At 40.1% G+C, this 14,566-nt stretch overlaps 1 protein-coding gene and 1 pseudogene across 1 annotated transcript in view; both read left to right on the forward strand.

The window, feature by feature from the left end:
- Positions 1-13,769, forward strand: part of LOC141618132 (uncharacterized) — a 40,865-nt gene extending 27,096 nt beyond the window's left edge. The window contains exon 3 of the mRNA XM_074435243.1: positions 13,631-13,769. Coding sequence (XP_074291344.1) covers positions 13,631-13,769 — 139 coding nt within the window. The remainder of the gene's footprint in view (positions 1-13,630) is intronic.
- Positions 8,821-8,921, forward strand: LOC141625064 (small nucleolar RNA R71; annotated as a pseudogene).
- Positions 13,770-14,566: the final 797 nt, after the last annotated feature.

Raw genomic sequence — 14,566 nt, forward strand, 5'->3', positions numbered from 1 at the left:
AACACAAATTTTACAAGTTTTATTTGTTATTCTTATAACTCGGAAAAACTTTTAACCGATTTGCATGCAAACAACCGTGGCTCTTGATACCGATTGAAGGAAATGTAGATCTTCATACATACTAACATACTCATATATGTTTAAATTAATTTGTCATAAAAAAAAATACGGATTTTATGCATGCAAACAAATTAACATAATAGAGAAGAAATCATTTTGTTTGTTTTTGCTTGGGGTAATCCCGCTTCTCTTTTACCAAAAAAAAATAATAGAGAAGAAATCATGTTCTTACAATGGAAGTGTCGGTTTTATGGGCACAAAAGAAATCTCCTTTTCTTTTGTTCTTGAGCTTTCCTTTAATGGAAGAACAAGATCCAAGTGTAGAATCTCTCCTTAGGAATAATACCCAAAGCTAACTCTTAATCTAATTAATATTATATGAGCTAGTACAATATTAATTTTGTGAAAAATTGAACCAAAAATTGTTTGGTTTTGGCTCCTAGAACCGGGTAGGAGAAGAGGAGAGGAAGAGAATTATTTTTATCTCACTAGAAATAATTTTGTGAAGTGAATGAATAATAATAATCATGCATCCATTCATATGGTGAATGATAATTAAAAATAATCAAAAGAACCCTTGTTCTTTTCTATGTAGAACCGGGTAGGAGGGGAAGCATGGCCAATGCATGGCCTTTGTGCTCTTACACAAAAGGACCCTAGGTGTGCATGCCTAAATTAGAGAAATAATGATGAATTCCACTAATCTAAATTAACACAATAAGAATATGTTAATTATGCCCAATATTTCGGTCCATATGGATAACATGAATCCATTTTATTTTTGTCAATTGTCAATATGTCACATGTCACATGTAACATAAAATTGTCATGTATTTTTAACATATTAAAAAACAACGTATTAATAAAAATACGTCATATACAAAAATTGACTTAGTAATTTCATAATTACTTGCACCGAAATATTTTTCCATTTATAAATCGTATTTATAGTAATTCATTCAAATCCAATTGTTTCTTTAAACAATAATTTCATCCGAGTAATGATACAATTCGATTACTCAGACCGTATCTCATTTAATCACATTTCAATTTGATACGTAAATTTTACTTCCAAAATCGTCCGTCAATTTTTCAAGTAATTTAATTAACTCGTAACATTATACGATTAATTAAATAATCAATTAAGAGTGTCGCCCTATAGGTATGACCTAGGGGGTCAACTGATCACCACCGTCGCACGACAGTAATGTCAAACTCTAGTCAGCCAATCATTACCGATATATGTTGACCAGTTGACAGTAACAAAATTACTTCCCAATTGTATTCTTTATAATGAGATTTAAACATGTGATCATCATGATCAACAGTCGTGATCGCATTATTGTCGGAGGACACATATTCCAACAAAAATATACTTGAGACTCTTGTGATCATAAAATACCTTAAAGATTGCTCCATAAAGGTAATGTCTCCATATCTTGAGAGCAAACACCACTGCACCCAACTCCAGATCATGAGTAGGGTAGTTCTCCTCATAAGGCTTCAATTGCCTAGAAGCTTAGGCAATCACTTTACCGTTCTGCATCAACACACATCCCAACCCATTCTTTGAGGCATCTGTATAAACCTCAAAGTTCTCGATCCCTTCAGGCAATGCTAAGATAGGAGTTGTGGTCAAACGCTCCTTTAATGTTTGGAACGCCGTCTCACAACTCTCATCCCAACGAAACCTGTTCTCTTTTCTCATCAATGCTGTCATAGGTCTAGCTATCTTGGAGAAATCTTTCACAAACCGTCTGTAGTAACCACTAAACCAGAAAACTCCGATCTCAAAGCAACATTCTTTGGTGCTTCCCACTTTGTCACCGCCTCAATCTTCGCGGATCCTGCCTACTCCCTCCTTAGAGATCACATGCCCCAGAAAAGCAACTTTCTCTAACCAGAACTCGCACTTGGACAGTTTAGCATACAACTCATGCTCCCTCAAAGTCTGCAACACAATCCTCAGATGCTCCTCATGCTCCTCCTTAGTCTTGGAGTAGACTAAGATGTCATCGATAAACACTACCACAAACTTATCCAAAAACTGTCTGAAGATCCTATTCATCAAATCCATAAACACTGCCGGTGCATTAGATAACCCAAACGGCATCACCACATACTCAAAATGGCCATACCTCGACGTGAAAGCTGTCTTTGGTATGTCCACCTCTCTAATCTTCACCTGATGGTACCCCGACCTCAAATCAATCTTGGAAAAGACTGATGCGCCACTCAACTGATCAAACAAGTCGTCTATCCTTGGCAAATGATACTTGTTCTTCACTGTCACTCGGTTCAGCTCTCTATAGGCTATGCACAACCTCAAACTCCCATCTTTCTTCTTCACAAAAAGGACTGGTGCTCCCCACGGCGATACACTTGGTCTAATGTATCCCTTCTCTATCAGATCATCTAACTGTTTCCTAAGCTCCTCCATCTCCTTAGAACCCATCTGGTACGGTGCCTTAGAGATTGGCCCCGTCCCCGGTTTCAACTCAACTGTGAAATTTATCTCTCTCTTCGGTGGCAACCCCGGAATCTCCTCCGGAAACACATCCTCAAACTCTCCCACCACTGGTATCTGATCAACCGTCGGACTCTCTATCCGGTCATCTCTCACATGGCACAAGATCAAAGGACATCCCTTCCTCAGATAAGACTTCAAAGTAACAACTGTAATCAACTTAACTTTGGGTTTGACCAGAAACCCACGATAAGACACACTAACACCCTTAGGACCTCTTAAAGACACTTTCTTTTGATGACAGTCTATCTTAGCTTTATACTTTCCCAACCAATCCATCCCAACTATCATCTCAAAACCGCTAAAAGGAAACTCTAGCAAGTCTACAGGTAGATCAACTTGCCCAACTATCATAGGTACATCCCTATATAACCTCCCACATGTTACAGACTCACCCGAAGGTATAAAAACTTCCTCACTAACCGACTCATATACCCTCAAACCCAACCGTTTAACATGACTCGAAGATACAAACGACTGAGACGCCCCCGAATCAAACAAAACAAAGGTATGAATACCGTTAACAAGAAAACTACCGGTGATAACGTGTGCATCATCTTCAGCTGCTTTCTTCTCCATCATGAACAACTTTCCACTGGTCTTCTGTCCACCTCCCTGGACAGTGCTGGCTGATGTGGTTGGTTTAGCACCCGTCCCTTGATTGTTGTTGTTGTTCGTCGATGGTTTCTGATAAGAATTACCGCCGTTGCGGTTACCTCCACTCTGATAGCTCTGACTTCCCCGGTTTGCCCATGATCCAGTCGGTCTATTGCTCGCATAGCTCTGCGCAGGTCTCTGAAAAGTTCCAGGTGCACTTGTGCACTCATGTCTCTTGTGGCCTACACCACCACTACTATAGCAGGTCACTCCCCAACTACCACTAACACTTCCACGGCCACGCCCAAAGGAAGCCCCAAAGATCGAATCGACCCGAAGAAAACCCCTTAGCTTGATTGTGGTTGCCTTTCTTGTGACTAGATTGGCCTCCACCCTCACTCTCAGCCTTTCTTTTCTCACTCACTCTCTCCTGAGCCATCTCCACCAACCTCTCGGCTCTCCCCACCCCTCTCATAAGCTTCCTTAACATCGTAAGGACTCCCACGGGTAACTTGTCCATGATCTTAGGGGTCAACCCCTCTCAAACCTCGCGCCATATTCTCCTCACTCAAACCCATATCCTCAGCATACCTAGACTTCTCATTAAACTGCCTGTAGTACTCGGCCACAGACATGTCAGATGTCATCTTAAACCCATCGAACTCCTCTCTCAACTTACTCCTCACATGCTCCGGTACAAACTCTTTTCTCATAGCCTTATGAAACTCTTCCCAAGGTATAGCAGATAAACCTTGGTTCGCATACAACTCCTTAGCACTCACCTTCACCGTATCCCACCACTTGCCAGCTGCCTTCCTCAGGTAGAACGCAGCTTGTTCTACACTCATCTCATCATGACAGTGAACCAAATCTAGTATGTTCTCCATCTCTCTATGCCAGTTATCAAGAAGGTTAGGCTCCCCAACCCCCTTGTACTCTTTCGGGTTAAACCTCGCTATATAGAGGCTGATTTTAGAGTGATCAACCTCCTTCTCCTTATCCTTATCCTTATCCTTTCCCACAGTCTTTAAAGCCTCCGTAAGAGCATCCTGATGCTCCAACATCTTAACGATATCATCTATGTTCATAAGCTCAGCTCTCGCATACAAAGCATTCTTCTTGGGCGGCATCTTGAAACTATATTAGAAAAGGGGGTGGATATAAACATACGTACCAAGACCTCAAAACACGAAAGCAAACTGCCCAGGACATACTCGATCGAGTTCCCTAACCTACTCGATCGAATAGCAGGCTACTCGATCGAGTGCCCATCATACTCGATCGAGTGTCCCGACTCGGACCCAAAAGCGAGACCTTCGACCTCTAACATACTCGACCGAGTAGCCCGGCTACTCGATCGAGTGACCCCCTACTCGATCGAGTGCTCGAGGTACTCGATCGAGTGCCCAAAAACACGATTCTGGATTCAAATTCGTCAAATACCCACCCGATCACGTCAGTCCCACTCGATCGAGTCATGCTAACTCAAAAACGCTACCCGCATGTTATATCATATTCCAACATTATAAACAACTTTATAAATCCCAACATTATATCATAACTAAGCATATAATGTTACACAACTTTTCATACAATCAATGAAATAACTCTATCATGTTATTAAACGTCACATAGTAAACATGTATCATGCTTCTCATTCCAACAACAGTTCTATATATCTCATCAATCTTTCTTTCACATTCTCAACTTTATACTCCCAACATCCAATAATTACACATACTTCATCACATCCACACACAAGCTGACAAACAACGCATACGACCTCGACATACACCCCCCATGTGACCGGTTCAAAATTGTAGGACAAGTTCGCGACTTCAGGACGTCTCCCAAGCCTTTGCATTAGCTCCTACAACCTCTACCACGGGTTCATTTTAATTAACTCCCTATATTCATTAGATTCATTGGTTACAGGTTTCAGGATCGTCGCTCTGATACCATTTGTAACACCCCCATACTCCAAGTGCCTTACCAGGACCACTCAGGTATAAGGATACTACCATCTCGGTTACTCGAGGCATGATAATCATAAGACAATAACGAAACAACATTTAATAGTATAACTTTAGTGAAAAGTACAAATCAAGCCAAATCCCAAAATACGGGTACAAGTTCTCAAACCAACTGTCTAATCAACTAAATGTAAAGTTTACTAAACGACTAAGCTACAGCGGAAGACTTCTATCATCATCGACGGTGGCACATCCAAAGCAATCCCATGTGACTCAACTCAAACTGCTCATTCATCGCTCACCATCCCCGAATGGATCACCGCAGTTTTACAAACAACAACACGGGTCGTACTAATCACACAATCTATATATATATCAACAATACGATAAACAGATATCTCACACCGTCACACACACAATCACATCGGTCCCATCAATCTCAATCACCGATCGTCCACTTTGGGACCCCGCGATGGGGGACCGCAGCCGTACCCACCAAATCCCCGCTCCGTATAATGAGCGATAACCCTGTCCATTAATGTGCACATCCCCTTCCGTGGCGGGTTCCACGGAGGGCGAAACTAGGGCGTGAAGCCACTCCCGCAAGTGATCCCACTCAGCCGAGGACACGCCTCGAGAACTAGAGACAAACAATCACAATCAACAAACCGTCACAATACAATTACTATATTATTCAATCAACCACAACACATCAACATCACATTATGGGACTAATACTGAGTAGGAAATCCTACCTGGAAAGCACAACTATCAGACGGTCTCAACAGCTGTATCAAAAAGCCTCTTCTACAAAACCTCCTCTTATCATACAAACACATAAACACTACCAAATCACAATCTACACAAAACCCCCAAATTCCCATATTAGGGTTTAAACAACTTAAAAGAAATACCATAAAAACGGTACATAGGTCTTACCCTCGACGCAAGGATCTCAACGGTATAACGAACGATGAAAACCGACCTTCCAAACTCCGGGATTTGCTAACAATGCGATTAAAGTGAAGAACGTACTTTGCTTTCTCTCTTGACAGTAATTTAGGTTTTGAAAAGTGTTTAGAACAATGACGGAAAAGATTATATACCTTAATCGTATAATTAACAAAACCCGAGAAATAACTCCCCGTAAACCGGCTACTCGATCGAGTAGCTAAGGTACTCGATCGAGTGCCCCCTTACTCGATCGAGTATCCCAGTTACTCGATCGAGTACCCAATAGGTCAGAAACTATTTTAAAACGCAACTCACCCTTACTCGACAGAGTAAGGCCTACTCGATAAAGTACCCAGAGACTCATAAATACGGAGTATTACACCCACACTAAGTTAAAGCACTACACATCAATAAAATCATAAGTCCCTCCCTCACTTCTCTCAAAAATGATGAATATCTTGATCAAGGCACAAAAAATATAAATCCAAAAATGACAAAAATGCAATGTAAAAATTGAAATGCAAGTTAAGGAGTTAGAATATTTACAAGTGGTGGTTTAGGGAGGACTCCACCAAACTCTTATCCAATGTGAGATGTCAAGGGGGCATGTTCAAGGTGTTGTTGATGTTACTCAACACCTTGAAGAAGTAGTCGAAAGCTTGTTCATTATCATGATAAAGATCCTCAATAGATCTTTGCACTTGTTCTCCATGATGGTCTTGGTTCATAGCATTAACAATGTAGGGATTGAATATCCCTTCGAACTCATCATCCCAAAGACCGCAAACTTCGTCTACTTGATCATTAAAAATCTCTTGAGTTGATAGAGACAACTCTTCTTCTTTCTTGTTTTGGCCAATGAGGCTATCTTCTTCACTTGTCATGGGTGAGCTTTTCAAGCTCTCTTTGTTGCTATTCTCTTGCTCTTTGAATGGAGCATCATCAACTTTCTTTTTCCATTGGAATTCCGACTTCTTCCTATCATCCTTCCGGCTATAGTGATTAACCATGAAGCATGGTTCATGCAAACGGGGAGCTCTCATGGTCTTGTCAAGATTGAAAGTTATGCTCTCGTCTCCCACTTCTAGAGTAAGCTCTCCGTGCTTCACATCTATCACCGCACCCGCGGTGTGCAAGAAAGGTCTACCTAGAATGATCAGAATATTGGAGTCCTCTTCCATGTCAACGATGACAAAGTCCACCGGGATGAAACATTTCCCAACTCTCACGGGAACATCTTCCCATATCCCTAACGGTGTCTTCGTCGATCTATCGGCCATTTGGAGTGTGATGTTGGTACATTTAAGCTCTCCCGTCCCTAACCTTTTACTAACCGAATACGGCATAACACTCACGCTTGCTCCTAGATCACACAAAGCCTTGTTGATCGTGGTGTCGCCAATGGTACACGGTATTGAGAAGCTTCCCGGGTCTTTAAGTTTCGGAGGTGAACTCCCTTGAAGGATTGCACTACTCACCTTAGTGAAGGTGATAGTTTCAAGCTTCCGGATCGACTTCTTTTTCCTAAGGATGTCCTTCATGTACTTTGCATAGGCCGGCACATGATTGATTAATTCCGTGAAAGGAATCGAGACTTCCAAATTCTTCACAATTTCCATAAATTTTCCAAGTTGGTCATCGAACTTAGGTTTAGCTTGACGACTTGGGAATGGGAGTCTAATCACAATGGGCTCTTTCTCCTTGGCCTTCTCCTCACGTTTCTTTGAAACTTCTTCTTTTGTTGGTTCTCCTTCCTTGGAGTTTTGCACAACTTCTTCTTTGTCACTAGCTTCCACAACTTCATCCTCAACTTGCTTCTTTGGTCCTTCATACCTTGTACCACTCCTCAAGTGAATGGCACTAACCGTTTCATGTCTTGGGGGATTACCTTGAGGTGGTAATTGCCCCTTTTGTCTTTGAGAACTTGAAGATGCTAGTTGGGTCAATTGAGTTTCCAACATTTTTGTGTGGGCTAGGATGTTGTTGATAGTGATGTCTTTTGCTTGACTATCCTTTTGCATTTGAGTGAAAAACTCTTGTTGATTCTTTTGCATTTGGAGGACCGCTTTTTGAACATCAAAACCTTGGTCATTTTGTTGATTGTATGGAGTTTGATTTTGGTAACCTTGGTTTTGGTTGAAAAAGGGTCTTTGGTTTTGGTTTCTCATGGGAGATGGGGTGTATGTTGGTTGAGGGTTTTGAACATTTTGGCTTTTGTATGAGAGATTTGGGTGGAATTTGGTGTTTTCATTGTAATAATTGGAATAAGGGGTACCACTCTTGTATGCTTGAAAAGCATTCACTTGTTCATTTGTTCCCCTACATTCACTTTGGTCATGTTCCAAAGTTCCACAATTCTCACATATCCCACTTGGGATTGATGAAGATGCTACCATGACATTAACATGATGCTTTGGTGAAGCTTCTTCAAGTTTAGCCATAGCCTTCTCAAACTTCAAGTTTATGGTATCAATATGAGCACTAAGTTGAGCACCCAATTGAGTAATAGAGTCCACTTCATGCTTTCCTCCTCTAGTAGCCTTGCGAGGTCTACTATATTGTGAGTTATGGACCGCCATTTCCTCAATCTTGTTCCAAGTTTGATTATCGTCAACTTCGGTGAACATACCATTTGATCCCATGTTGAGAATGTTTCTTGAGTCTTCATAAAGACCATTCCAAAATTATTGTACCAAGAACCATTCGCTAAGTCCATGATGAGGACATGAGCAACAAATTCCTTTGAACCAAGCTTCATACAAAGATTCTTCATCCCTTTGCTTAAAACCCGTAATTTGAGCTCTTAGCATGTTAGTCTTTTCCGGAGGGTAGAATTTTTTGTAGAAAGCTAGAGCAAACTTTTTCCAAGAGTCAATTCCAAGAGTAGCCTTATCAAGGCCTTTCAACCATTTTTTTGCGGTGCCGATTAGAGAAAAAGGAAATAAGACCCATCGAATTTGGTCTTGAGTCACACCAATTTGTGAAATCGCATCACAATAGTCACCAAAAGTCTCCATGTGAGAGTGAGGGTCTTGACTAGGCATCCCCCAAATTGGCTTCTTTCGACTAATTGGATAAATACGGATTTAGCAATGAAATTTCCGGTTAAGTGTTGTGGTGTGGGAGTACCATTGGGTAGGTTCTCCTCGGTTGGTACGGAATGTGATGAAAATTTAGGCATTGTGGGTTGATTTTGTGTTGGATTGGGTGTTGGGTTCTCCTCACCTTCTCTTGCAAAAGGATTGACGAACTCAATAGTGTTTGTTTGAATATCTACAACCTCACCAATACCTCTCAAAGTACCTCTAGCAAATCTTCTATTATTTGTCAAAGTCCTTTCAATTTCGTGATCAATGGGTAACAAGTTACCTTGTGATCTTCTAGACATGCAAAATATCAAACAACTTGAAAACAATGAGAACAAACCTTGAGGAGTTTTACTTCCCCAAGGCAAAGAAAGATACAACTAATAACAATCTAAGAAAATCAAATCAAGTTAACACCGTCCCCGGCAACGGCGCCATTTTTGGCCGGGTTTCACTCACTCGGAGCTTTACTTTTCGGTTACTTGTCGTTAGGAGCACCTAGACCAAAACAATATTTATATCTTCACAAACAACTCTACTATTAGTAAAGAGGCAAGTAAAGGTCGGATCCCAAGGGACGGGTATTGATGTAGGATTTTCGATTGCAAGTAGCGGTGTCTAGGGGTGTCACGATTTGGGGTTAAGATAAGAAGATCACTAAGCTAAATAGCAATAAAAGTAAACAAGCAAGATTGTTAAAATGAGATGTAAACAATTTATTAAAAGCACTAGGGTGTCATGGGGTCATAGGGGATTCATGGGAATTGATCATACAAACATATTCTCAAATTATAAGTAAGCAATTATTGTTGTGATGGATCGAGTTGGTTTATATCTTACAATCCTAGGAAGGTTTGGGTCCCGAAGCCGAATCGATTAGATTGTACAACACCTACAAGTCGACTTAATCCTCCCTACTCAACTATATGCATGGTCTAATGAGACTCAAGTTGGTTTATGTCTTCAAGTCTCATTGAAAAGGTAGGTGATGGGTAAAAAATGCAAGGATTTATAAGCTCGTATTTCATCAAACATAACATGTGCATAAGTTGAGATCACAACAAGCAAGCAAATAAACTATAAAAACATATTAAATTAAGCATGAATCATTCCCCATGTTGGTTTCCCCTAATTACTCATTAACCCTAGTTAAGGAAACTACTCACTCATTATCAAGTTTAGCATGTTAACAAGGTTGTCAGTTACATTAACAAAGCAAAACATGATGAATAAATGAAGGTGATTAACAATAATTAAAGAGGGATTAAGAGGATTATACCTACTAATGATTCCAAAATAAAGCAAAGAATAATAGAAGTACTTGATGATTGATTGGAAGGTTGTCAATCTCCCAATAATAACCCAAATAATCTTCAATTACCCAAAATAAAAGATGAACACAAGAGAAATTAAGGAAATGAGATTTGTATTAAGATTTGATTAGAAGTTGATTACAAGATTAAGAAGAGATTAAAATGATATAAACTACACTAAGGATTGGTAAGAAGAACATGATTACCTAATTAGACTAATGGGGTATTTATAGTGGGGATTAGGTACACAAATTAGGGTTTACTAAGGGCTTAAATGACGATTAAGTTCTTGAGGAATCGCTCCTCTCAGAAAAGATGTGAGTCTCCTTTTTGCCGGTCTTTCATAAATATGCGCATCTTTCATGGAGGGAAGAAAAGGACGTATGGGACTGTAAAGGAATCCGAGCGTCCAAGGTGTCGGGACGGGCGGATTTCCTGGTGGCTGGACGGGCGGATTGGTTGCTGGACGAGCGGATTGTGGAGTGTTTGGACGGGCGTCCCTTCTGCAAAGACGCTCGGATTCCTCACGTCTTGGACGGGCGTCTTCTTTGTTGGACGGGCGGATTGTGTCACAGCTTCCTTTTCTTCTTTTCTTCTTCCAATAATCCTCGGGATTTAGTCGGGGATGCAAGGATTTCTTCATCATTGCCCATCTACTATAATATGTACAAAGGCCTTCTAGTCTTGTCTTCTCTTTGATGCTTGGTCATTAGATTCGATCAATTTAGCTCTATTTTGCCATGAAAATGCAAGGTTTGCACTCCTCTCCTACCAAGGAAACAAAACCTCAAAGAATATGCAAAACAAAGGACTAAAGATAGTAAATGACCCAAATATGCATTAAAAAGCATAGGAACGAGGCTAATTCGGGGACTAAATGTGCTCAAATAATGGTCACATCAATATAATTGTTGGAATTACATTATATCATGAAAATTGGTAATTGTGTCTTAAAGAATTGTGGTAATTGTTGGTACTTGTATTCATGGCATACTTGAGATTCATTATACATGTGAAAAAGTGATATACTTGGCATCTTGTGTTGCATATTATGTTACTTGTGGATGTTGGTGGATATTGGTGGAGTGGTTATGTTGTGGCGGTGAGGAGAATTTGGCGGTGAGCTGAGTGAGGTGGTTCGGAAAACCATCTCGTGCCCGGGTCGCTCCTTGAAGTTGCCCACTTCAAAGAGGACGTACACGTTAATGATATGAGGATGAGGGATTCGTGTTGCGATGCGAATCTGGCAGGGGTCCGGGTCGCGAACCGGGCTCGGTAATACCGTGTCGCGATGCGAATACCTATTCGGGTTGCGGTCCGGTGGGGTGGTGGCGGTTTTGCGATGTCGTCACCAAGTTGAGGTAGAGTTGGAGTCGGGTTTCGAGGAAACTTGTGATTCGTGTGTTTCATTCTTGCATTGTATATTCATATATTCATATCATCTCATGAACAATTGTATTATTGAGACTGACCTTTAAATATTTTCAAAATATATGGTGATCCATATGATATTTCCGGTCATATGGGGAGCAATTGATTTGACAGGTTGATTAGTTTTCATAATGATGGGTTGGAGGCTTGGAGCGGTTTTCAGTTAGAGAGTCTTCACCTAGTCTTACAGTAGTTTTGATACTTTGATGCGGCTTTGAGAAGTTGATTTTGGATTATAGTTTTGGTTTGTATAACTTTGGTACTATGGTTTGAAGTTTTTGACTTGTATTATATTTTCCTTAAAGTTTAAACTTATTTATAAGGGTTTTTTTGTCAAACACAACCTTTAAAAATTTTTTTTTTCCAAACACCACCTTTAAAAAAAAGTTTGTAAAACACAACCTTTAATAAATTTGTTGTTGTCAAACACGACTTTTTGGCTGAAGGACTTAGCATTTTGCAATGGGGTAACTTTCAATCGATGTTTGGGATAGCAAACGATGTCGGTTTGAGTTGTTCTTGGACTCGTTGTAAAGGTGGAAATACAAGCTTTCCATGGGTTATCAACACGATGGTCAAAAGTGGTCTTATGTGGGGTCTATTGTTGTGTAAAGTAAGGCTGGTCGGAGAGATTAGCAAGTGGTCGGGGATTTTTAGTGGGTCTTTTAAAGAGGTTATGATGCTTTGTTTGGTCTGAAAATTGGTATGTAGGTAGCGGGGAGTATAAGGTAGGCCGTAGTTGTGTTGTTTTTTGTGGTTGTTGGTTACAAGTGGTGGTTCGAGGGGAGTTAATTTGAATGTAAAAAAAACATTCAAAAGAATGTCAAAGTAGGATTTCTTTTTCGTGGGTCAATTCACTCACCTCAAACCAGCACTTACAAAAAATTAGAAGAATTTTTTTTTAAAGGTGGTGTTTGGAAGAATTTTTTTTTTAAAGGTTGTGTTTGACAAAAAAACCCTATTTATAATAATTGTCTTCCTAAGTAGTTGATTTGTACTCACTATCTCGGGAAATCGAGATGTGCAACCCTCCCATTTGCTAGGAAGTCCTTGCTAAAGGCTTCCTAATTAATGAGAGCATTACAATTGGTTTGGTGGGTTTACAATCGCCCTGACAAGTTTTGGGTTCAATGGAATAATCATATTTATCTCAAGGAGAGGGATTGGAATGAATATAACCTAACTGTTGATTCTAGCTGGAGTTGGAAAAAAAATCTATCAAGTTAAGAACATGCTGATGCAGGGTTTTTGTTAAAGGGCCTGGAGTGATTCTTACAGCATCAGGGAAGGATATAATTTTCTGAAAGAAGAAAAACCAAAGGTTCTTTGGTACATAAAGTCTGGAGCTCATGGTCAATTCCTAAACACGGGCTTATCACTTGGGTGGTCTATCATGAAGCTATAACCACAAGAGCAAGATTGAAAAGAATATGAATTAGTGACAGTGGAAACTGTTACCTCTGTGAAAAAAAAGGAAGAAATTGTCCATCATATGTACTTTGAGTGTGAATATAGCTCTCAGGTGTTTGCATATCTAGAAACGTGGCTGAGAATGAAAATAAATAGAGAAGGCACACTGGAATGGCTACTTAATCGCAGAATGTCTAGACTGAAAAAAAAAAAAAGGACGATGCGAGCTGTAATGAATGCAAGTGTCTATAATATCTGGTACCAAAGAAATATTTGCAGATTGGAATACAAGCTTGAGAGACCTCAAAATGTTGGTGCTCAAATTAGGAGAATTATGCAGGCTAAATGTTTACCTTTGGTGCAATTACCAGTGAGGGATCAAGACAGGGTTTGGCTGCAGCAGTTCGAAGGGTGTTGAGGGCAGAGGACTTATATGCTGCTTTTGTCTTTGATGTTTGATGATATTAAAAGAAAGATGACTGCGGTGCATGGCAATGCTGGTTGTCACGATTTGTTTGGTCGTGGTTAGAAGCTCCTTATACTAGCCTGAGTAGGTGTTAAATCGTGAAGCAGGATAGTTTTGTTTTTATTGCATTTGGCTTTTTCTAGCAAAAAAGTGTCGTGTCTTTGCTACATTGTATATCATTCTTTAATTAATACAAATTACTTACATTTTAGCGAAAAAGAAAAAAAGAAAAAAAAATGTGCAGTTATAGTAAGACGGTCCACTATCACCCAAATCATGTTATTGCCCTTCTGAGTACGAGGCAATCCAAAAATAAAATCCATATAAATGCTTTCCCACTTTCATTCAGTAACATCTAAGGATTGTACCTTATCTTGCGGTCTCTTGTGCTCATCTTTCACCCATTGGCGAGTCAAACATCTAGAAACAAACTCAGCAACTTCCTTCTTCATTCCAGGCCACTAGAATATGGTGTGTTATGTGCTTCTATCAGTATATCTCTTTTCAGCTCCTCATCATCAGGCAAACACAACCTTCCATTAAATCTCAAGCTTCCATCTCCATGAATCGAAAACCAAATAGTCTTACCCTCCTCGACACCAGTCCTACATGCCGCCAATCTGGAGTCCAACAACTGCTTATCCTGAATTTCAGCATATAACTCGGGTTTAATTGTTAAATCACCAACCGAATCTCCCTTCTTGATCACATATATCCCCATATTTTCCACTTTATCTCTTAATTTCACG

This window comes from Silene latifolia, chromosome X (assembly GCF_048544455.1).
Source record: "Silene latifolia isolate original U9 population chromosome X, ASM4854445v1, whole genome shotgun sequence".
Taxonomy (NCBI): domain Eukaryota; kingdom Viridiplantae; phylum Streptophyta; class Magnoliopsida; order Caryophyllales; family Caryophyllaceae; genus Silene; species Silene latifolia.